At 36.0% G+C, this 25,285-nt stretch overlaps 2 protein-coding genes across 4 annotated transcripts in view; both read right to left on the bottom strand.

The window, feature by feature from the left end:
• Nucleotides 1-10,342, bottom strand: part of ankib1a (ankyrin repeat and IBR domain containing 1a) — a 39,053-nt gene extending 28,711 nt beyond the window's left edge. For both annotated transcript variants that reach the window (XM_084130803.1, XM_084130804.1), the window contains exons 1-2: nucleotides 10,129-10,342; nucleotides 6,359-6,638 (exon numbers count right to left, since the gene is read on the bottom strand). In XM_084130803.1, coding sequence (XP_083986929.1) covers nucleotides 6,359-6,546 — 188 coding nt within the window. In that variant the 5' untranslated portion in view covers nucleotides 6,547-6,638; nucleotides 10,129-10,342. The remainder of the gene's footprint in view (nucleotides 1-6,358; nucleotides 6,639-10,128) is intronic.
• A 2,414-nt stretch (nucleotides 10,343-12,756) lies between these two features.
• Nucleotides 12,757-23,304, bottom strand: lypla2 (lysophospholipase 2). Of its 2 annotated transcripts, XM_084130339.1 has the most exons (11): nucleotides 23,179-23,282; nucleotides 21,652-21,681; nucleotides 21,445-21,537; nucleotides 20,325-20,356; nucleotides 20,175-20,240; nucleotides 20,018-20,065; nucleotides 18,898-18,968; nucleotides 18,595-18,668; nucleotides 18,402-18,503; nucleotides 16,919-17,095; nucleotides 12,757-13,420 (listed from the first exon to the last, which is right to left on the bottom strand). In XM_084130339.1, exons 3-11 carry the CDS (start codon nucleotides 21,520-21,522, stop codon nucleotides 13,370-13,372), a joined length of 699 nt encoding a protein of 232 aa, XP_083986465.1. In that variant the 5' UTR covers nucleotides 21,523-21,537; nucleotides 21,652-21,681; nucleotides 23,179-23,282; the 3' UTR covers nucleotides 12,757-13,369. The 2 variants fall into 2 exon arrangements, with proteins under 2 accessions (XP_083986465.1, XP_083986464.1); XM_084130338.1 differs by lacking the exon at nucleotides 21,652-21,681 and having other exon boundaries at nucleotides 23,179-23,304.
• Nucleotides 23,305-25,285: the final 1,981 nt, after the last annotated feature.

Genomic DNA, 25,285 nt, shown 5'->3' with positions numbered 1-25,285 from the left:
AACTCAAAAGAACAAATCATTTAAAAATCAGGCACCACTATGACTTATTGCTATTATATTTAGCAATATATTGCTATATTACATTTTATATCTATCTGCTGAAATTAGATTATCATAACTATAAAAATGTACATGAATTATAGAAATTTCCATGATTTTTAGGATTTTATTAAATCCCCTTTCCTCAAAAGAAAAAATAATAATTATATATATATAATTAATAATATATATTTATTTATTTATTTATTTATTTATTTATTTATTTATTTATTTTTTGTTTGAGGAAAGGAGATTTAATAAAATCCTAAAAATCATTTCTATAATTCATGTACATTTTTATATATATAATTTCCATAATTTATTTTTATTTGTTCTTTATTAAAATCTGTCATTTGCACCTTATTTTTTCAAGTAAATGCGGATGCAGACTTGTTAAAAAAAAACACATCAACAACAAACAAACAAACAAACAAACAAAAACTTTGTTATGTTGTTTGATATTGTAAACTGGTATTTGTCATCATATTATTAATTTATTATCGTAATCAAACATGCTGGTTTGTAGCGAAAATACTAAATATATATGAAAAATTTGAATATATCATATTAGGGTTATTATTAACATTAACTAAAACTAAAACTATTAAAAACATTTCTGTTAATTGGAATAAAGATTAAATAAAATAAAGTTGAAAAACTTAAAATTAGAAATGTTTCTTCGGCAATAAACTGAAATAAGTTTAAAGTTGAAGCATTAAAATTATTAACTGGAAATAAATAAAAACTAAAACTAAATTTAACCCAAATAGCAATATTTAAAACAAAGCAAAAAACTAATAAAATGACAAAAGCACATAAGGAAATTACAAAAAATTAGGCTAAACTAAAATTAACATGAAAACTAAAAATATAAAAAATACAAGCTAATTCAAAATATTAATATAACAAATAAAAATATCACTGTTCATAACTTATTAGCAATATTCATTGATTTTGCATGATTAAAGCCTCAAGGGTGCCATGCAGTTATATGGTAAACAGGAGTTATGAAACAAAACTGTTAATATTTTGTAAATTATGGCATGCTATATTGACCAATAAGCATCCAAGACTAGAAATCTCAGGCATATCAATTTTATAAGCCTCTATAAAACACAGATACAGGTAGAATTTCAAGACAACCTTTGTCTTTTGCCACCCTCCCAGAATTATTGCTTGAAGAAATACAGGAGAGCTAGTGCAGGCATCTCATAACATATGAGAGCGCATCAGGAAGATCATCATAACCACATAATCAATGAAAATGTCATGACACTTTAATGCAGCTGGAATCCTCAGTGTCTCCCAGCCTTGAGGTAATTAGACTAATATCATTTTCAGCCGATTAATTGTGGGAGCTTCAAAGTAATTGATAATGCGCCCTAGAAAGGACTTAGCAAACTTACATCCTTGCAAGATTTAAGAGTGAATTTAGTGAATGCATTCAGCGGGCTCTAATGCCTTTCAGTGGAAATGACTCAGCGAGCTGTTCTGGGAAGTCTGCGATGTGAATCTAGCACTGGGAGTTTATTAGTTGATGCAACTGAAAACAACAGCTTTAACTCCCTGCATTCTCCTCTCCATACCCGACTGCACCTGAGAGGCCGGAAAGACTGGTTGAACTTCTAAGAAATTGGTACGGACACCTGTTAACAATACTGTTAACTGTTAGATCCAGTGAGATGTAACAATAGAACCTGTGTAATAATGATATAACCACATCATGAATTGCAAAGCCAAGCGTTTCATCCGTTTCAGGATAATGTGTAGACAAGCATGTGACAGATATCTTGTGTTTCGTTCTGCTGTATGCTAGCTAACGAAAGTGTGATCATAATAAATACAAGACCACACAAAGGGGATACATACCACATTAGGCCAAATACCAGAGCTACACATATTTCGCCTCAAAAATGTTGGGTGTAGTCTAGACTGGCAGGCTGTTTTTTACAAGAATCAGTAGCAGCCAAAAAGTGAATCAGAATTCCAGTCACAGGATCCTGAAGTCTGCGATAAACATTTAAATATGTAACCACTTCAAACCGTGTGGCCGTTGGGAGGTGGTTCAATCTATGGTGTTTGTAGTTTAGTCAACATCTTTGTTCCCAAACTGTCAAACAAAGGACACAAAGAAGAATGAAAAAAACACATGTAGAATAGCATTTTTGAGCTCTAATTTGGTTGGCTGACTTTAAAGTGATAGTTTATTTATATTTATTTCATTTATTTCTCACCCTAATGTCGTTCCTAACCTGTAAGACTTTCGTTCATCTTCGGAACACAATTGAAGATCTTTTTGATGAGATCTGAGAGCTTTCTGTCCCTCCATTGACAGCTATGCTACCACTTTGATGCTTCAAAAATTCATAAAGAGATCGTAAAACTAATCCATATGAATTGAGCAGTTTAGTCCAAAGTTTTGTCCAGAAAGCTCTCAGATTTCATCAAAAAGATCTTTATTTGTGTTCTGAAGATGAACCAAAGTCTTGCGGGTTTGGGTGAACTAACCCTTTAAGCAACTTCGAGGAATAGTCCGCCTGGAAATCGTATTTATAAAGTATCGATTTGTGCAGCTAGTACTTTTGAGAAAGAAATGATAACAAGATTAGACAAAGTTTGACATCAAATCTTTAAAACATATTAAGGGCCAGATTTACTAAACAGGGCGTGAGAGCGCAATTCCAAAAAAGCACAGATGGGAGTGGAAAGTTCTGCGCGTGATCTACTGACGACGTGAAAATTAAAGAACAGACACACCTGGAACATTTCTATAATGACCAACACAATCTACCAAGAGCAGCACAAATTAGCATCTGGTTTAAAGGACAAATCCAGTGAAAAATGAACCTGGGGTTAATTAACACATGGTTACCGAGTCGATCGTTCCCTGCGATGCGTTTTCATGAAAATCGAATGTAAAGAGTTTTATCTTTAAAAACAGTATAGCTCATAACACTAGTATATGGGGCACAGAGTAAGTAAAAGTAAATCGCTAGTTAATACCACTAGAAAGGCTCAAAATAGCCTCACACTAACACGGTAGCATAATGAAGGTCCCTACATGCAAACCGAAGCATTGAGAACTTTGTAAGTGTACAGACAGTTTAATAAGAAGATACTTTATAAAGACAGTACATTACGCGTTTACATGCAGGAGCCATCTTGGAAAACAGTCTCGACTAATCGAGCCACGAACGGCGTGCTAAGTGAGCTGGTTGATAGGAATTACGTTTGTGAAATCTAACGTAGCACGGCGTTTTCCAAGATGGCTCCTGCATGTAAACGCGTAATGTACTGTCTTTATAAAGTATCTTCTTATTAAACTGTCTGTACACTTACAAAGTTCTCAATGCTTCGGTTTGCATCTAGGGACCCTCATTATGCTACCGTGTTAGTGTGAGGCTATTTTGAGCCTTGTTAGTGGTATTAACTAGCGATTTACTTTTACTTACTCTGTGCCCCATATACTAGTGTTATGAGCTAATCTGTTTTTAAAGATAAAACTCTTTACATTCGATTTTCATGAAAACGCATCGCAGGGAACGATCGACTCGGTAACCATGTGTTAATTAACCCCAGGTTCATTTTTCACTGGATTTGTCCTTTAAGACGTGCTTTTTTCGGGTGGTAAATAATGGTGTAAATACGAGTAAATTAACTAGCGCAAACCTTAGTAAATCACCTCGCACGATTCATTTAAATACTCTCCTCCTATAAATTTGGTATCTGAAAGGGAAACTCCTACAAATGCAAAAGCAATAAGTTTAATAATAAAATATTATTAAATAACCTTGTAAAATAACCTTGTCCAAGCCTATTCAGCTCTAATTTTCCACTGCGTGTTTTCAGTAAATCCTGACAGTTTTTTTCCTAATGCCAAAAGTAAGAGGGTTAGTAATCCATAGTGTCAACAGCAAATAAACTAGATATTCATAAACAAAACTGTACAAACTGCTTGATTTTGTGAGTTTTGTGAGAAAAATCAGTTCTGAATACCTTATTCCTGCGCTTCATGACGCTTTGCGCGAATTATGGGTGTAACTTCCGTTAAGCTGTAAACAATCAGTGAAAAGGCTCGCTCTATGAACGCAATACGTTAAAAAGTGTCACAATGAGATGACATTAATCTACTCAACCTTCAACCATCGAACATTAAAATGAAATTTAAAAGTGTAAAAGCATCAACAAGGTATTTCAACAGACCAAACAACCCCAAAAAGCGTGAGTCTTTCCACAGCAAGGGTTAAATGTCACTGTGGTAATATATATCTGTATTATGTAACTTATGTTGCCTTAATCAAAAATGTTCATTAACTTCAGCATTACGTGATACTATTTCAAAGTGATTTCCGTCATTTTGACAGATTATAAATTGCATTTACCTGTGAAAACAAACCTGGAAAGAGACGTGAGGATTTGAGGAGAATAACGAGAGATTCTTCGTGCATTCCAGTGAATTATTAATGGATATCGTAAATTAAAATCGGGAGAACAGGCCACAAATGTGCAGTATATGTTGTCCTTTTTCATACTTTCACAGCGGATTGCAACAGGGAAAAAGAAAATAATCATGAGGAAAAGAAAGCAGCGCCTGAAAAGAGCCACAGATATTCTTGTTATAACATGTCACGTTAAAATACCAAGTATAGCGTTATTCTCATGTCTGAAAATAAATCATGAAGGAAAATTGACAGCTCATACAGTCAAACTGACGGATCAGATTTATTTATAGGGCAACCTTATGATTTGAAATGATTCGTTTCAGTCTTGAATGGAAGTTCCCCAAACCGGAAGTGCCACCCATAATCCAAAACGCAGTTAGGTCGTCAGGAATAAGGTGGACACATATTGACTGCCATATTTCCAGTGTTTACCATCCAAACATTTGTGGAGAATGCAGAGCGATTTCCCCAGTTTTATTATTGTTAGCTAAAAATGTTTTATTTATTTATTTTAAAGGTCTGTTAATTGAAATCAGGCTCTGAAATGATTGAGGTTGCTAGTAGTGTGCTCCAAAGTGCTGTAAAATAAAGAGAGGAAAGTGACAAGGAAAGAGGAGGGACAGAGAGACAGTGGCCAGCTGTTCTAGCTAGTAATTACCAACCATTTTCTCAGAAGGATGCATTAACTACTACACTTACACAAGTAAGAGTTGGCCTCATGGCTCCAAGTGGTCTTGACTCAAATACCAAGCACTGGAACTCAACAACCATGCAAAAATAACCTTGCATTGCACAAAAACACCACAGGCTCTACATAAGCCTCCCATTCCATGAATATTTGCTTTAGGTCTTGTCTGTTAGGGGCCAACATGGGAAAGTTTTTTTTTGTTCTCCCTGAAGCAACAACCCAACAAACCCTGCTGTGCTGTTAAAGTAGACATACTGTTTGGGTTTCCCCATGACATTAAAGGTACAATATGTAAGATTTCTGTATCAAAATATCCAAAAAACACTTGCACAGTGTTATATATTTCTTTCAATTGTGTACTTACATTATCCTAAATGTTTCTAAGAATTTGTAAATTCAGAGAAATTCACAATTTTAAATGGTGCCCGTCCCTGTTCACTTGTCAATGGGACACGAGAAACAAATGCTTATACAATGTTCAGGATAATGTCGAAAGAGCTATTCTGTACTGTAATGTCAATGTGTCATGCAAAGAAAAGGGATTAATTCAAATTATAGTCTTACATAGTCAGATCTATATAGTCTGAGTTGTGTTTAGTTTTTTGTTGTGTTTATTATGTTATTGAGAGGAAAGCACATATTTACATATTCATCTAAACGTCGCTCTCAGCAGCGTCTGGATGTTCGTTAACCGCATATCGCTGCAAAGGTATTTCTAACTTATTTGGTTACACTTTATTTTAAGGTGTCATTGTTACAGTGTAATTATATATTTAAGTACTGAGTAATATTATGTACTTAGTATAGGGTTAGAGTAGGATTAGGATTTGGTTGAGGGTTAGTTGCATGTAATTATGCATAATTTACTGTTATTACTATGGTAAGTACATGCAATATATGTAACAAGGACACTGTAAAATAAAGTGTTACCACTTCTTTTTACTTCTAAGTGAAAAAGAACTTTGTCGCAAGTATATCAGGGCATTGAATCACATTCAGTTTCTTGTGCGTTACGTGTGCGTGAGCAATAAGTTGCTGGCTGCAGTTCACCTAACGGCCACCGGTGTCGCTAATAACAAGGGTTTCTGAATTCTACACTTAGCCCCTTTAAAATTTAAGGTGAACAATTACAACTCGCCCATGGATGCTAATGCTTGTATTTGAGTGCCCATTCATTTGAAGCTCTTACCTGATGAGGCGCGTCATGGCGTGGCGTGAGGCGTAGAGCAGGGGTGTGTTGTGTTGATAGGGCTCCCCATAAGATGCGTTGGGCTCCAGAGACTCTTTAAATTGGGGGTTGCTGTCATAGAGCTGACAAGCCAGACCTTCATCTCCACTGATAAGTGCTTTACGAAACTTGGTGGCGGTGTTTCCCATGGCGGGAGCTGGACTGGGACCCGCAGAGCGGCCCACATGCAGTCTTCAGCACTCAGCCAGCGCGAGAGTGGACGGGCCGCATACCGCAAGTCCTGTAAACACACCAACATGGTCCCAGTTATTGCCTGCAATCTGTTATTCATGGTGTGCATCATGGGATGTAAAAATCAATAGCACCATTTTGCAATCTCTATTTAAAAATGTGAGATCAGACAATCAGGTTTTGCTCTGAATGTGGTGCATTATCTCTACGCCCACTACTAGTCCGTTCCCTTCACCTTTTTTTTTAGGCTTAAAGTGCAAAATTTCTGCACCACAAGCATCCAAATGGAAATGTAAAATATATTTATTTATGCATTTATTTATATATTTATCATTTAAAGCCATATCAGCATTAAAAGCTATATCCAAGGCAAACTCAACAGTAATAACATTTAAAATACAACAATAATATTTCAATTAATTGTATATAATCATTTAATAATATTATCTCTACAAACAAATAAAACAAAAATATTAAATAAATAAATGATAAACAACAATAATAAGTTATATAAAATCTTTCAATTTGATATTTGATAAAAATTCAAATATTTTCCCAGGAGAAAGCTTTTTATAAATTCAATACATTTTCAATAAATATACATGGGTAAGTCTTGAGTGACCAAATCGACATCTCATATACAGTCTGGTCATTTCTATTTTCAACATTTTTTTATGTGTAATGGATGCACTTCATATATATATAATTTATTATGGAAACATTCATCCCATCTGTCTGGAAATGCAAGATCTTGCAAAAAAAAAAAAAAAGAAGAAAAATCACACACTTTCCTTGTACGTCAATGGTCAGCCTTACAGATAACACCGGACAAATTATCTCATATAATTGGTTGAGATGACATTACTGTTTGAATCAAATCCATGAAACAAATCCATGAAACGATCTTTCTGAACTCTGGACTGAATCCATGAACTTTTCTTGACTGGTGACTGAGTGACCGAGTTGATAAATGAAATCGACTGCGGAGTGGAGTTTGCGGTAAACTGGTTTAGCATGCAAATGTCTCGATATTGTCAAAACCCCTTTTACAATGTCTTGATTTTGTTTTTGGGGTCTACAAGAATAGGTAATGTTAAAAAAAAAAAAAAACATTATTTCCCCCATATTCTCCATTGTTGCAGCTCCTCTCTTCCCAGTCTGTCAGTAACGCTCTGTTTAGTTCCTGTCTCTATGAAGCCCCTCCTTCTGAAAAGCACACTGTGCTCTGATTGGTCGGCTGGATCAGTGTGTTGTGATTGGTCAAGCGCTTCCAGTGAAAAAGTCACACCCTTTCACACAACCATGAGTTTCAACACACTACTAATTGTGATGCGTTCATTATTGGAAGAAAACTCAAGACTACAATGGAGGCGTTTCAGGGAGTTCAGAAACAGTGAGACTGATATAGAGAATAACTCGTGGAGGGACTTTGTGTTTTGTAACTTTGCAGAGCTTTTTCATGTTCAAACAGCAACATTACACACTAAAGAAACATGAACATGTAAAAAAGCATAACAGGAGTCCTTTAACTTGAGCGCTGCATGAGACGGTCAAACTTGTCTGTCTCGCACACGTTTACATAGAAAATCAAAATATACAAAAATGTGTTGTGTGTGAACATCCCCATATCGGCATTTCTGCAGGATCGTATTAAAACATAAAACCACTATTCGCTTCAGTTTTAAAGATAACTCATATAAAGCTACTGTACTTGTGTGGGAAAAGTAAACAAGCTACTATCCAAACTCTCATAACTATCTTGTGGAAATCCCTAAATGAAACAAAACCAGTCTGCTTCACACAACACACTCATTTGCATATGACCACATTGTGCAAATAACAATCTTGCACAGGTGCCCTTATCTGATCTTATCGTTACACTTTTTTTTCTAAACATGTACATGAACATCAGATAAAACTGCAGGACCTCTTTTTGAAAACGAGAAAAAAAAAACGTTCAAACCTATTTAAAAGGTTGCATGACCTAAGGGATATATTGTTTCATCAGCAAAACAACGAGCATGCATCACGTCATGCTCTAATAAATCTACTTGAGAGGGTTGGTTGTGTGTGTGTGTGTGTGTGTGTGTGTGTGTGTGTGTGTGTGTGTGTGTGTGTGTGTGTGTGTGTGTGTGTGTGTGTGTGTGTGTGTGTGAGCAGAGAGTGGCAGCAGGTGCACCGATCGGGCATGAGCGAGTGGGAGCAACACACTTTTTAGGTCATTCTGTCTGCTCTGTTGTTCTTTTCCCACATCATTTCACGTAAACGTCTGTGGAGTTACACTAAAAAACAAAGCACATTTCACAACATTATAAACGCACTCTGTGGCTTGTGGTCCAGGAACGGCTCGTTTTCAGGTGGGACGTCTGAGAATGCAGAACAGATGAATTAAGAGCAGCACTTGGCAGGCACACAAAGACAGGGAAACGTTTCTCTTCCCCCCACACTAGAGCTCAATCATACTGGGTGCCCATTAATGGTAAAACTCCATTTGCATTCATTTTACAGGCAGTGGGCTACTTGCAAACAATGCAGGCTTTGTGTTAAAAGATGATCCTCAACTGTCGTTTGCACTTGTAACAATGTCTTTAACTCCAGGCTTATTAATGACCATGGCCGACAGGAACAGCATGCAGTAACCTGACATTTAAAGCGACAGTACCACACCTGTACGAATGTCTTTTTTACATTAACGACCAAATTTAGGAATATCAGTCTGATTTATACTAGATGGCCTTACGTATATACTTAATAAAATACACTTATTATGTACATACACTGGTCATTTTGATTGACTTGCATTGCAGCTACACTGTTAACTTTAGGCCTAACCCACAAAACTCTAATCCTAACCCTAACCATACCTTAAACTTATTAGCAGCAAACGTGGGAATTTTCCAGAACGACATGTAGTTACACAAAAAATCCATAGTCTTGTATGTAATTAATGTTAGTCCATAGTACATAAGGTCTTTTCAATGAAAGCGAATGGTGACATGCTGAACAACATCTCCTTTGTGTTGTTCAGAAGAAAGAAAGTCATACGGGTTTAGACCAGCATGAAGGGTGAGTAAATAATGACATAATCTGTTCATAACCATACATAAACTGTTTATAGATTACTTCGTGGCTTTAAAAAGAAAGCAATTACTTACAATATCCCAACAGACACACAAAAGCATGAGTTTCATATCCTAATGTATGAAGATTAATGCTGCACACTCGCTCTGTGAATTGGATATTTGTTTACAGTCAGTGATGGAGTGGGTTTCTCCTGAAGCATTTGCAATAACTGTCTAAGGATGAAACCAAAGCTCTGAAACTCTGGCTGTAGTTTTATCAAGGATTGACATGATCAGAATCATCAGTTCATCAATACCGGTCTATGACTGACAGGACATATATACGAACAAACACATGTTTGATAAAGCACAGCTTTAATCTTCTAGACTCTAAGCTGGTCAAGAGGAGATTTCGACAACAAGGCGAGTTGACAAGAGCGATCAACACACAACAAACAATCACACACACACACGTACCTCATCACTGACGTATCCATGAAGCGTTGACACATCAAATGACCAGAGCAAGCGGCGTGTCAAAAGTTTATATCGAGATTGTTATCAGGCAGCAGACCTTCGATCATGTTAGCGATTATGTAAAAAGAAATGATAAAGAACTGTATGATCATAGGGGTGGTGCTCTTGGCTGTGTTTGCTGGTCATGCTCTCATTTCATAGGACAATAATCTGCGTCTCCTTCGCGGTGTTGACGGCAGATGAAGGACCGCGTTTGAGAGCGACTTACCGCCACCTACCGCACAGGAGGAGGCACAGGAAAAATGAAAACAGAATATAAATAATAAATAAAAGAAAGAAAGAATTATAATACAATACGTATATAGTATAATAAATATAATAAATTCAATTAAAAAAAAACAATTAAATGTGCTAGTTTATTTTGAAATAAATAAATAAATCTATTCATTTTGTAAAATTCCATGAAAGCACATTTATTGTTTAATATATTTCACTATATTGTCGTTCTTCTCCATAATTGTTTTGTTTTGTTTTTTATTAAATTTATAAGGCTACTGATATGACTGGCTTCTTCAACTCATGTGAGTGTGATTTAAATCATTAAAATGTTATTTAAAAATTCATTTATTTGTGTTTTATTTGTGTTTGTGTCTTTTTTAAAGCAAAAAATACAGATTTGACAACTTATGAGTAGAAATTATTTAATTAATTAATTAATTAATAACTTAAAAAAAACACAATACGATTAATTTAGTCCTGAATTTATTTAATTTTATATTTATTCTATTTAACCATATGTTATATGGCAGGTGTATTTTCATTGATTTTTCACGTGAAATAAGCACAGTTTGCATTTTCATTTATTGTTCACAGTTCTGTGCAAAACAAATCAATAACTTGAGACTACTCAAACGCAGAAGAAACATTTGTTTACAAATGTACCAGTTGGAAATAAATAGGTAAAATAACCTTCTTATACTGTCTATGAAAATAACAGATTGAACATAATTTACTCACTTTTATAGCGCCACCTAAAGGAACATTTTATATCGACTCCAAACTCAGTCTTTGCGCTCGAGTAATTTTGCGGAAATATGAATGAACTGAACCAATCTGGCTATTTTGATATTTAGAGAGGTGTTATGTAAATCCATTTATCAAATGATTTAGATCAAATACAGTGCATTTTCCTTTAAATACAGTCTGTTTTGATAGGGCACATTTTCGTTTTGATTTCAGTCCTATTTCAAGCAGCGACCAAAACAAGTGTTGAGGACAGCAGTTCTGCTCAAGCTGGATCACTTTCTTTAGGGTTTTTACACATTTTCACCCACTTTGGACCTCATTTAATTAAAAGATTATAGCAAATAAAAGATGTGCCCTTATTACTGGAGGTTTTCGTTTTTGACTCAAGGCGTATAGGCCTATACACATTCTCACGCCTTAAACCTGTTACACCCTTTGGTCTATTTGCTCGCCTCCTGTTAGGAAAATAAAAGGAGAGACTGTGTGCAATGTACACTGTACATAACCATAATATGATGCAGTGCATTGATGTCACTGTGATCAATAAAACACAGGACTGCATTGCTGTGATTTGCATCATTTATTTCACATACAGGTGTTTTGGGAAAGTTTCTGAAGAACCAATTGTCCCTCAGTACACTTCAAATAAAGACAACGACAACGGAACTTTTTTAAAGACAAAAAAAAAAAGAAAAACCCAGCAACAAAACACAACTCAGGTGGACATAAACTGACAAGTTCACTGTTAAACCCAAAGATATTGCCCGTTTCTGCTGACCAGCTTTCTGGCATTCCCATGAATACAATAAACATTCAAGCCACAGGGCAAATAGGAAACCTGTCTGTTGCCAATTATAAAAGAGGGGATCATAGCAGTTATGAAAACATGGAAGTCAAATGGACTTAGATAGAAGATAAAATAACACTGAAATAATACATAATCGAAGAACATCTATTTAGATTAAAAAAGCAACATTCACTACTTTGCAAACAACTGGTTTAGAGATATCACACATTTTAATAATCCATTTTCAAATGTATACAAGCAAACTGTGACTCATAATTCAATTTTAATAGTTAATTCATTAAGGTTACCTCATAATTCTTTAATAACAGCAGGCTTAATCCGCCACGCTGCCGGCGTAACTGTGACCGTCCATCTTTTGTTAATAGATTGTGTCAGTAAACAATACTTTTATGCAATATGGAACCTGAAATGTATATACATATGCCATCTGAGACCCCAGAACACATGAATGTGTTTGGTCACATGGGTGGAGGATGATGCGGTTATGAGGAGAACAGGGAATTAGGGAGGATTTGGGAAAGTTATTTAAAGCAATTGGAAAAAATTATCGGCCCGTCTGGAGTGACTCATTATTAATAATAAGTGATGTCAAGAGCTTAGTAACGTTGATTATTTTACAATGAGATCTAAAGCTGGTTATGTGCAATTGTTCTAAAAATAATAATAATAATAATAATTTAAATAAGTATATTATACAAGTTCTAGCATGGTGTAATTTAATAAGCTAATTTTGCATACAGACTTGGTGCCAGAATTCTTATTCCATGGAGAACAAAGCATACTGGACGATTCCAATGAGTCATTAGTAGTTTATTTGAGACATGTTTGCTTGCCGTTCTCGGCAATTTCTAGTTAAACTAAACAAAAGTATGAGTTGCAGCATCCCGATGAAGCCATGCACTGTGGGACCAGCAGCGTGACGAGACTCACTCCAGACGGCACCGGCTCCCACTAAGTCCCTCCATCACCACAGATTCGCAGCATCTGAACTTTCCCAAAGTGCTGCGATAAAGCTGCCCGGAAAAATGTTACGTTAACCGCCTTGCTTGAGAGAAAGAGACAGAGGAGCAGGGGAGAGAGAGAGGGATACTGGGAAACGGTTTGAGATTTAATGCTTACAGGAATGTATGATGAAAGTTAATGAGTCTCCCTTAAAGAAAAGAGCAAAAGTTTCATGGGAAATTATTGTATGTATGGATATTGTCAACTTATAATAATATCACTTTTTTTAATGATGTATGAAATGACAAAGAAAGGCGTGAGATGAGATGGTTTGCATGTTCACAGTATGTACAACTGAATGTTCATGCGCATGTGTTGTAGGGGATCATGGCTGTTTCCTGTGAGAGAATGGCAGGTCGGAGGTGAGAGGTCAGTGTCTAAGGGTCACAGTGAGTTAGGTTGAGGTCAGACTCGGGGCAACTGCTTTTCAATGAATTCCTTGACAGCAGACATCTCCTGTAAAGCCAATCAGAGAGAAGTATGGGTGTTAGAACTAGTATGAACAGATAATATAGTTTGACATATCTACTGTACAACATCTAAGATAATATTTTGCATGATTTCAGTTCAGACCTCATCCTGTTATTGGTTCACAGGAGTTTGCTTCTTACACAGTTTGTGGTAGGCAAGATTTTTTTCAAAACGCTAATACATTTATTCTGCAAGGACATTTAATTGATCAAAAGGCAATAAATGAAAGACAAGACTAAATAAATGCTTTTTTGAACTTTCTACTCATCAAAAAATGTATCACAGTTTCCACAAAAATATGAAGCTGCACAACTGTTGTTCAACATTGATAAGTATCAGAAATGTTTTTCATGAGCATCAAATCATCATATTAGAGTGATTTCTGAAGGATCATGTGACACTGAAGACTGGAGTAATGATGCTGAGAATTCAGCTTTGATCACAGGAATAAATTACATTTTAAAATATAGTAAATCAAAAAAAAACAGGTCTTTTAAATTGTAATATTTCACAATATTACTTTTACTGTATTTTAGATCAAATAAATGTCCTGGTGAGCATAAGAGAATAAAATAAAAAGCATTAAAACTAATCAAATAAAGACATATAGGTAAGTCCAAATGGATTTAGATTATTTTTTTTCCAGGGAAATTTCTAAAATCCTTCATAATGAATTTGCACATGGGAAAATGTGTAAGGCAACATTAATCCGGATACATTTGAAAATAGCGTTTTCATTTCAAAATGCTCCCTGTCCACACAAGCGTTTTCAGGAAGTAGCTCATCCATCTGAAAATGCTTAAATCACCTCACTGCACATGCGTAAAACATACTAATAGTTCACAAGATGATACCAGACATAATACATTTTATTATCAAAATTTCCCACCACTCAGTGTTGTGTCCAGGTTGCACTCAAAATATCATGGTCTAAAACGCAGTTGTCATCGTGTTTTGTTGCAGGAATGCAATATGAAGACTGTGCAAAGGAACATTTCTCTTTAGCAACACTATGAAAGTATATAGCAGGCACACCAATGCCGGCATAACCAGGGTTCGAATTATGATTTCATCTTTGTGGGGGTCACCAATAGCGAAAAAAAAAAAAAAAGAAAAAAAAAGTAGCCTATGAGCAGGCGCGGTAGCTTAATAATGTAATATAAAAATATAAAAATTTGTAAATATAATACAAATTTAATAAAAAAGCGTTGGTAACACAATTCAGTGCATTTGGTTTAATTTGTTGAGAATTTTCACTTGAGTGAAATAGATCCGACAGATTTGACCGTGTATTTAAGTGGTTCAGTGGTAGAACATTTGCCTAACGCGTCAGAGGTTCTGGGTTCGAATCCGCACTCATATCAGTTTTTTTTTTTTTTTTCATCAAATCCGATTATGTTTATAAGTGGTTCTATATCAGGCAGAGACACGTTTGTGTGCATTTTGTTTTGTAATTTTACTGGAACGAATAGAGAGTCTCCACAACGGATTGAAGCGCGCCCGAGTGAAGACTGTGCGCGAGCCACAAACAAACACAGTATCCGCGCCAATGATCGCAGCGGCACTTTTATCACTTGATTTAAGCATAAGGATGTACCGTAGTGTGATGACGATCCGAGATCCCGCGAGATCCATGTGTTTGGCATCTTGTCCTATCTTTTAAGTCATGCTACAGTAGTCTGAAGGAAAAAGTGCTTTATTTGTAATTTAAAATAATGGTGCTGATGATTTTTAGAGACCCCCACAGGTGTATGATTTTACTGCTTTCATGGGAGCTCATCCTCTCTCTATGGGAGCTCAGCTCCCACTGGCTCCCACGTAATTCGAACCATGGGCATAACCTTATGGCACTTTTCCACTACACAGTACCAGCTCGCCTCGCCTCGACTCGACTCGCCTTTGTTTGGTTTTCCACTGTGTAAAAGTTGTACCTGTACCTGTTTCCAGGTACTTTTTTTCGTATCACCTCCGGCGAGGTTCTGAGCGAGCTGAGGCGATACTAAAATGTGACGTGAAAACACGGCAGACTGCTGATTGGTCAGTGAATAAGCGTAGTGACGCGTAGAAGATTACGTCACGGCAGTTTCCTGCGGCGTCGCTATGACGACCAGGTACTATTGTGGAGGTACAAGAGAGCAGACATAATAAAAGTTCTCACGCTAACCTTCTGGCACGATCATTTTAGTGTCAAAATTTCCCACCACTCAGTGTTGTGTCCAGGTTGCACTCAAAATCGCATGGTCTAAAATGCAATTGTCATTGTGTTTTGCAGCAGGACAGCAACTACGCGTTCATTTTTAGTCATCTTTGCAGGAATGCAATATGAAGAATGTGCAAAGGAACATTTTTCTTTAGCAACACTATGAAAGTATATAGCAGGCACACCAATGCCGGCATAACCATAGATATCCATGGGTTAGAGGTCTGCACGGGCTTTAAACTGAAGCCCGAACCCGGCCCGTACCCGCGATCATTTAACCCGACCCGACCCGACCCGACAATTACATTTACATGTTAAGCCCGAACCCGACCCGAACCCGAGGTCCACTCTATTTCTCACAGCAAATAAATACCATTTTTGCAATATGTTGTATTTAATGATTGCTTGAAACGGTAAACAAATACATGTAGGCGCAGCGGCCCTCCCATACACAAAATAAATATATTTGAAATATATTTGAATATATATATAAAAACGAAATGTTTGTAACATTTTTAAAGCACTTTTATTTAAGTTATTTAAGTTATTGCTGTTGTTCATTTAATTTGTTTTAAAATTCACATTTCATCCAGAGCGGTTTCTTCTCGCTAATATTTTAAAATAATATTTTAAACAAAAGTGCTTAAAAAAAACATTTCGTTTGTATATATATATACAAACGAAATGTTTTTTTAAAGCACTTTTATTTAAGTTATTGCTGTTGTTCATTTAATTTGTTTTAAAATTCACATTTCATCCAGAGCGGTTTCTTCTCGCTTTGCAATGTTTTCGCTTTCTTCTCGATGTGCAATGTGTGCATAGGCTACACAGACCACAGACACACAGGCTCTCTCTCTCAAATTTGAGAGAGAGAGCCTGTGTGTCTGTGGTCTGCGTAGCCTACTATGTACACATTGCACATCTGCGCACGCAACTTTCTCTCTCTCGCATGCCGGTAACCACAACACAGGCAAAGCACACGGCACGCAAACTATATATAGCCTATTTAGTTTTTCTTAGTTACAAACCCGAACCCGACCCGAACCCGAGGCTGTTCAATAAACATTAACCCGAACCCAGCAGGTAGCAGACCCGGGTAGCAGACCTCTACCATGGATACAATATGTGTCACATGACTAGTAAAACACTGACAAACATTGACAAAAACACTGTCTCAATGTGGACAGAAGGCCAAAACGAAGAGAAAAAGATGCGTTTTCGAATGAAGACGTATTAGTGTGGACAAGGCCTGAGGTTTCTGTGAGCGCAACAGAAAGACTCACCTGAGGACAGGAGCTGTGCATGAGACCCGGGTAGGTGCGGAAGGTGATGTTCCCTGGAGAGACGATGGTCTTGAGCTTCTCTGCTGTCATGGCCCCGAACTGCACCGGGATCATGGGATCCATCTCGCCATGACACTGCAGAATGGGAGTGCCCTTGTTTCCACTCCCACTTGCAGCCTAATGAGGAAAAAGCAGATACATATTGACATCTATATATCAGGGCTGGACATTGACACCTATTTCACGATTCGAAATCGATTCATAAGCTTGCGATTTCAATTCAATTCTGATTTAGCGTTTTCACTGGTCACAATTTTGACGTTGATACCATGGGGAAAAACTGCCAAATAGATATTTTTAATATTATCTCATAATTTGGCAGAAGGTTTATTAGGCTGCTGTCACTTTAAGAGCTGACGCACTGATCCATTACACTGTTACACATGCGTTTTCTTTCTGTTTACATTCACTTAAAACATGACTGTGTTTATGTGAATACTCGCCTAAATCAGCATTTTGACATTATTATGTGTTTATTTGACTGTTTAAGCGCAATAAGCGGCGAAAAAAAACTCAATTTAGTCCTGAGAGGCGGCTTTATGTGCTGCACTTTGGGTGTGAGCTCAAAATCTGCAGGAACAAGAAAGATTATTCGCAATACGTGCAATCCCACGTCGAAATTCAAGCCAACAATAACAATAAGCTAACACCAACAATATTCATCCGGAGCAAATTAAATGAGTGAGGAGAGGCGGGTTTGTGTGTAACTCGCTGTCGGAGAGATGTGTGAGTGAGAGAGAGAGAGAGTGTGAGTGAGTGAGTGAGTGAGTGAGTGAGTGAGTGAGTGAGTGAGTGAGTGAGTGAGTGAGTGAGAGAGAGAGAGAGAGAGAGAGAGAGAGAGAGAGAGAGAGAGAGAGAGAAGCTGTATATATGTGACCCTGGATCAACAAGTCTCAAGTCGCACGGGTACATTTGTGGCAATAGTCAACAATACATTGTATGGGTCAAAATTAGATTTTTCTTTTATGCCAAAAATCATTAGGATATTAAGTAAAGATCATGTTCCATGACAATATTTTGAAAATTTCCTAACGTAAATATATAAAACATCTATTTTTGTGAGTGAATGCAGCACAATCGCCAACATTACATTACATTTTTTTGCACCCTCAGATTCCAGATTTTCAATAGTTGTATCTCGGCCAAATATTGTCCTATCCTAACAAACCACACATCAATGGAAAGCTTATTTATTCAGCTTTCAGATTATGTATAAATCTCAATTTCAAAAAATTGATCCATGTGACTGGTTTTGTGGTCCAGGGTCACATATTATATATAAAATTCAACCCGTCAAAGTGACTGCGTTAAACCGCACTGCTGAAATACATGTCAAGCCCTGAATATAAATATATATAATTATATATATTATATATATATACATATATACACACACACACAAACACTGCTGAATGTCTTGTACCTGTGGGAAAGTCTTGTGAAGTGGAAGCCAACAACTAAGTCCAACAACACCCGCTAGTTGCTGATGAGAGGTCAGAGCAGTGTAGAGAGACAGAGCTCCACCCTGAACATCAGACGACAAACCAGGAACTGAAGATCATCTGCAGTCTCAGCAATTTAACTGATCGTACACACTGTCAGGAGGGATCACTCACCTGAGAGAAGCCACCCAGAAGAATACGATTGGATGGTATACCATTCTTTACCTCGTGATCGATGATGGCCTTTACTGTTGAAGAGAGGGAGCGGACTATACTTAGTGCCACATATCAGATTTCAACATTATTCTCTCGCAATACTTGTGTTCCTCATTAACTTGATGTGTTTCTTCATGTGGTTTTACATTTGCTGACACAGACTAAGCTTATTTTGGGATGTTTTTAAGTCATGGACAGCTTATGCTGTATTCAGGAAAATGCCCCAATGTGCATGTGTGTCCAAAAACACATTTTGCTCACTGTTCTCTGCTGCTCTCTTAATCCCTGCTTCATCCTCTGGGGATTCTGGGCTTAAGCCAATCAGGTCAAACCTGAGAAGAAGAAAAATTAGACAAGAATTAAAAAAAGACTCAAAAAGTACAAGTCCACTAGTGAAAAATGCTTTTATTTAGAATTTTATTAATACAGTTTTACAGTATACTATATTAACTAAAACTATTAAAAAACATTTCTGGTAATAAAAAAAAAACGTGAAACAAAATATGTTAAAAATTAGAAAATTAGAAATGTTGCCTTTATAAGCTGAATAAGCTGTAAATAAGTTTTAGCGCTAAAATTGTTAACAGAAAATATATGAAACTAACCAAAACTAAAACTGAAATAAAAAATAAATCCACCCTATATAGTAATATTAAAAAAGAGAGACAAAAAGCACTTAATTACTAAAAATTAAACTGAAATTAACAAAAATAATAAGTTATTTAAAATATCAATATACTATTTTAATATCAATATTAATATAATAATACTATTTTAAAATATTTTAAAATGTTAGTATGCATTTTAAAATGTAATATATTTTTAAATTATTTATTCTTGTGATTTCAAAGATTATTAATAAAACTATAAAACTGATTAATAAAACTATAAAACTAAAAATAACACTGATTATATAATTATAATTAAAAAATGTAAAAGCTGTTTTCTATTTTAATATTTATTTAAATATTTTTAAACTAACGTATGTATTTTAAAATGTAATATATTTTAAAATAATGTATTCTTGTGATTTCAAAGCTGATTATTATATTATATTATATTATATTATATTATATTATATTATATTATATTATATTAGCAACCTGACAACTAAAAAATCCTTTTTGCTTTAACCACAAGTATATAGCATTTGACTGTCTGTACGAAGTCACATGCTCAATGTCGCAAATGCACTTATTTGATTAAATGCCCTAGAATAGTGCAGAATCTGAAATACTACATCATACATTTCCTTTGTTTTACATTTTTCAAAATCATCAACCATGGTTTACTTCCAGGTTAAATTACATTTTAAATCCCCACAGCACTTTTAAGTGAGTGCACTAGAACTGTAAAGTTACCCGCAGCAGAGGCAGCTTACCATGAGGGCATGGTCATCTTCATGTTCAGTGTTACAGGGATTCTGGGTCTAGAGTCAGAGAAAATGACAGACTAGTTTGCAATGAACTACACAAAGAAAAGTGAGACAAACAATACTTATTTATTGCATCACAACCAATGTTTTGCAAGTCACTTACGCGTGTGGACAGATGTATTTGATGTACGGCAGTCTAATAGACGTCATGGAATCTGCCCAGCCGTGTCTATAAGCAACACGACAGGGTTATTTTCATGCAGGACGAGGGCCATCAGAAGCTCCTGCAACAGGCAGGTAATGAACAACTTACCCTGTGTCACCCAAGCCATGAAGGAAGATCACCTGCAAAGTTAACAGATTGTGATGTGAAACTAATCTCTCTGCAAAGCCCAAAAGAGGGCCGATTTCCTGTGTTCGATGCTGACTCTTGGTTATTTTATATGAAGATACCATCTCAATAGCAAGCTTGAGCTTTCTGTGTATCTATTTCTTCCGATAAAGAAGGCAGCAGATAGACTTTCACTCAGACTGTGAAAGAGCATCTCTATTAAAAGGCATAGTTCGTTCAAAAATACAAATTTACTCACTCTCACGTTGTTCCAAACCCATTAGTAATTTCAACCTAGGGGTGATTTATGAGATACAGCCTTGGATCCATTAGCGCCTGCACTAAGCCATTCGGCTGATATCTCTAAATAAGCTCTAACTTTAATAATGTTCGACCAAGGGAAAAAAGGGACCTTGTTTGGCTCGAGGTCATGGTGCAAAGGACCCTAGGTTGAAAATACTCCAAACCATCCCTTTAAGATATTTTTAACAAAAGTCCACTGTAAGTCCATGTAAACAAAACTTGAAAGATCATAAAGGCATTTTGAAATGAGCCCATATGAATTGGACGGTTTAATCCAAGTATTGTGAAGAGATATGATCGCTTTATATGATGAATAGATTTAATTTAGGCTTTTATACACATGTAAACACACTTACATAAAGAAAATCGCATATGCTAAACGTCACACTCTAGAACAAATCTCATTGGTTCTCATGCATCACACATCACATTTTGATGAGCTCTATGCATGTGTGTCCATCATTGTTTACATGTGAATAAAAGCCTAAATTAAATCTGTTTATCATATAAAGCGATCGTGTCTCTTTAGAAGACTTGGATTAAATCACCTGGACGTTCAATCTTTCAGAAACCTCTTAGAGACTTAATTAAAAATACGTCAATTTGTGTTTTAAAGAAGATGAATCATAGTCTTATGGTTTTGGAACAACACAAGGATGAGTAAGTGATGACAGATTTTTATTTGGGGGAGAACAAACCATTCAAGGAAACTGATTTGGTATATTTGAAGCATCTGCAATGCTAATGAATCTCTTGAGCAACATCAGATTTTTGGTTAATGATTGGACTGTTCTCTCACCACAGCCGTCTCCTTCTCCGTCCCGGACACGGTCACGGCTTCAGCGAGCAGAGGTACAGACATGTTGTTGCCACACATACAATGTGAGGAGTGCTTTTAGAAAAATACAAAAACAACAAGTTCAAAAGCAATCAGCACAACATGTTTATGTAAAACACAAAGGCCCAGGCATTAAGTATGGGAGAAATGGTTATTAAAGATACAAACCAGCAATTTTAGACAGAAACTGTCAGCAGGCTGCAGAATGATTAACAAAAGTTGGTTTAATTGCCAGTGTTGTTAAAGTCATTTTAACTAGCAACTCAAGCCCATCTAAAACTAAAAGTGCGCTGAGGAAAAGAAAAACTGAAAAATTACAGGGTGATTACATCTACTGGATAAGCACTGACGCTTATGTTAATCATACACGCAGATCACAAGTTTGTACTAGCAGACGTCTGCTTAAGACGAGTTCCCAGAAAACTAATGAAGCCTAAATTAAAACCACGGGTCCCTGTTTTCCTGGAACCACATGACAGCGCAGAGAAATCACATCTTGACACTCAAAACACTCCAGTTTAATGGATTCATTCGTGTTTGTGAGAGGCCTGGGTGATTGTGACAAGCCTGGAGTGTTTCCTTTCATCGCTGGCATCGGCAGATATATGTTTATTTATTTTTTTGTTATTGTTATCGGCTCAATAAGAAAATTTGGCTGATATATTAACGTCAAATCGTCGATAAATAATGGATTATTTCCTTCAGCTGAGACACTTGAGGTGTGCACTGTTCGCCATGAGGGGTTTAAATTGCTTAAAATATGGTTAGAAACATTTCAAAAATAAAATACAGTGAAGTGTAAAATGTGCAGCGCAAGTCTACATAAAATTATGAGAAAATTTTAATATGGGATATGGCTTTTAATGGTGAGACTTTTGTTTTTGTAATCAGGCTCTCAAATTATATAAAAATTTGGATTTAGATTTATCTGCAAATATATTGGTTATCGGCTTTCAAATATAAAGAATTATCTGTTATCGGTATCAGCCAAATTTCCATGTCAGTGCATCCCTAGTTTCAAACAAACACCTGAATAAACTTTATGTGTCTGTCTGGGTTTTTAATCGGTCAGTCTGGCTTACTAGACTTTAGTGCTGCACATGTTATCAAATACTTTTATTAAACCACCTGCTTATGAAATCTCCACAAAATACCAGAAGAAAGGACTTTTCCAATGAAACTGCATGGTGTCCTTATGCACCAGTTTGAGCGTTCGCCACACAATGGCTCATTGATGCACATTAACAAATGACTGTATTGATCATCTCTAATGCGTCAGTTCAATAATCCTTCACATGAACACCACGATCATATGTTCACAATGAATAGGAAGGGATGGGCAGGAAAAACAATGAAGACACATAGCTTCTTTTTTTTTAAGCCTGATGAAATCAAGGATATGATTCATGTTTAAATAAAGCCGCTAGGTCGTTTCATTAATACTCTAGCGACATGATCGGCAGCTTAATCCTGTTTCGCCTGTATTATTGTCACAATGAACCCACAGCCTCAGAGATGGAGCTAGCTGGATCTCTCTACCCCCGCGATTAAGCCCAATATTACGCTGTTCAGCGACAAACTAGCGTTTTTATAGCGATCGTTAAAGCTAAGGTCAGGGGGTAGAATACACTTTAATTTTCAGGCAGAAAAAACAGATATAAACAGCGGTTAACTGCAATAAATGTATTGACTCACCGCTTGCTATCCCAGGTCACAACGGAACTTCCGCTCCTTCTGCCGGAGAGGGGCGGGGACACGGCGCCGTGACGTCATCGCGTTTCTTCAACCGCGTGAGCTTAAAGGGTTAGTTCACCCAAAAATTACAATTCTGTCAGTAATTACTCACCCTCATGTTGTTCCAACCCCGTAAGACTTTCGTTCATTTTCGGAACACAAATTAAGATATTTTTGATTAAATCTGAGAGCTGGATCACTCCTGTATAGGCTTCTCTGTTATTGAAACTTCCCGGCCCTTAAAGTTAGTAAAGACAATGTTTAAAATAGTCCAAGTGACTACAGTGGCTCAATCTTAAGTTTATCAAGCGATGAGAATACTTTTTGTGCGCAAAAAACAAACAAAAATAACGACTTTATTCAACTATTCATTTTCTTCCGTGTGGGCCTACAGCGCAGCGCTTGTATGTCAGAACGTAGGCTCACTATTGGCCGACACTGGTCATGTGTGTGATGCTGGCCAATAGTGAGCCTACGTTCTGACGTACAACCCAGAAGCGCTGCGCTGTTACACTACATGAACTCACTCAGAGAAACAGAGAAGAAAATGAAGTTGAATAAAGTCATTATTTTTGTGTTTTTTGCACACAAAAAGTATTCTCGTCGCTTGATAAACTTATGGTTGAGCCACTGTAGTCACTTGGACTATTTTAAACATTGTCTTTACTAACTTTCTGGGCCGCAAGTTTCAATTACAGAGAAGCCTATGGAGGAGTGAGACAGCTCTCAGATTTAATCAAAAATATCTTAACTTGTGTTCCGAAGATGAACGAAAGTTTTACGGGGTTGGAACAACATGAGGGTGAGTAATTACTGACAGAATTTTCATTTTTGGGTGAACTAACCCTTTAAATGTGGCAAAAGCTAGCAATCTGTACCCTATTTTGTAAGTGTAAAAGTAAAAAATTCCAATTCCAATTTATTTGTAAAGCACATAATAAAACAACAGTGTTGTACTGAAAGGACAAAATAAAAGTATTACAAAAATAAATAAACACTAATTTAAAAAAATCTGTAAAAACCATCACTCATACATGATCAAAAGCTAATGTACATTCTTTTTAAATGTCTAGTTCTTAGCCTTAGTTATTATTCTAAACAAAATCTTAACTTATCAGCAACAAATTGTTATGCATAAGTGAGGAGAAATGGATTTGTAGTGATGGATGATCAAAATAGTTTCATATTCCCTGCTCCTGTCACATTTGTGATTGTATCTTTGGTTACACTTTATTTTAAGGTGTCATTGTTACAGTGTAATTACATATTTAAGTACTGATAATATTAATCAACAACATGTACTTACTATAGGGTTAGGGTAGGATTGGGGTTTGGTTGAACTTGAGGGTTAGTTGCATGTAATTGCATTTATAATTAAACTATTATAACTAATTATGCATAGTTTACTGTTATTACTATGGTAAGTAGATGTAACATATGTAACAAGGACATTGTAAATGAAAGTGTTACTGTATTTGTATTTAACTAACAGCAGCATAATGCATAAGTTGTTATAAAATTTGTGTGATATTATGAAATGCCAAAAGTGATTGAAATTAACCAGGAAAATTTATTTTTAAACAAACTGCGGGAATCAATCAATATTAAACACTTTGAGAACCCGATTAGAACACATTTCCCTAAACGGTTTTTAACCTGTTAAGCTGTAACCCCACTTTTGAAAAATCCCAAGAAATGACATACCCAAACTGAAACAGATACAGTTCATGAACCCTTTGTACTAAAAGCACAAGTATGATCTCATTTGAAAGCTGACACCTGGCAGTTTATTGTAAATGTAGAATTAATTATTGTCATAATGACAAAAATTGTTATAAATAGCTTCAAAGTTTTGTAAAGTTATTAGAAATTATTTTTTATGAAACATCCTCATGAAAAAAAAATTGAAGTTGGCACTGGAGCAATCTAGAAATGCACTACAGCTAATGCCACATGTCTAAACATTTTATGTTTAAAATCTTAAGATAATAAGTCCAAAACTCTGTATTTAGTGAAATGTTTTTCAAGACCATGTCATGTGACTTTATTTTGATTTGACGCTAAAATG

Source organism: Abramis brama (assembly GCF_963993115.1).
Source record: "Abramis brama genome assembly, chromosome: 12".
NCBI lineage: Eukaryota > Metazoa > Chordata > Actinopteri > Cypriniformes > Leuciscidae > Abramis > Abramis brama.
The sequence above is the reverse complement of the archived record's forward strand: the minus strand, read 5'-3'. Positions and strand labels throughout refer to the sequence as shown.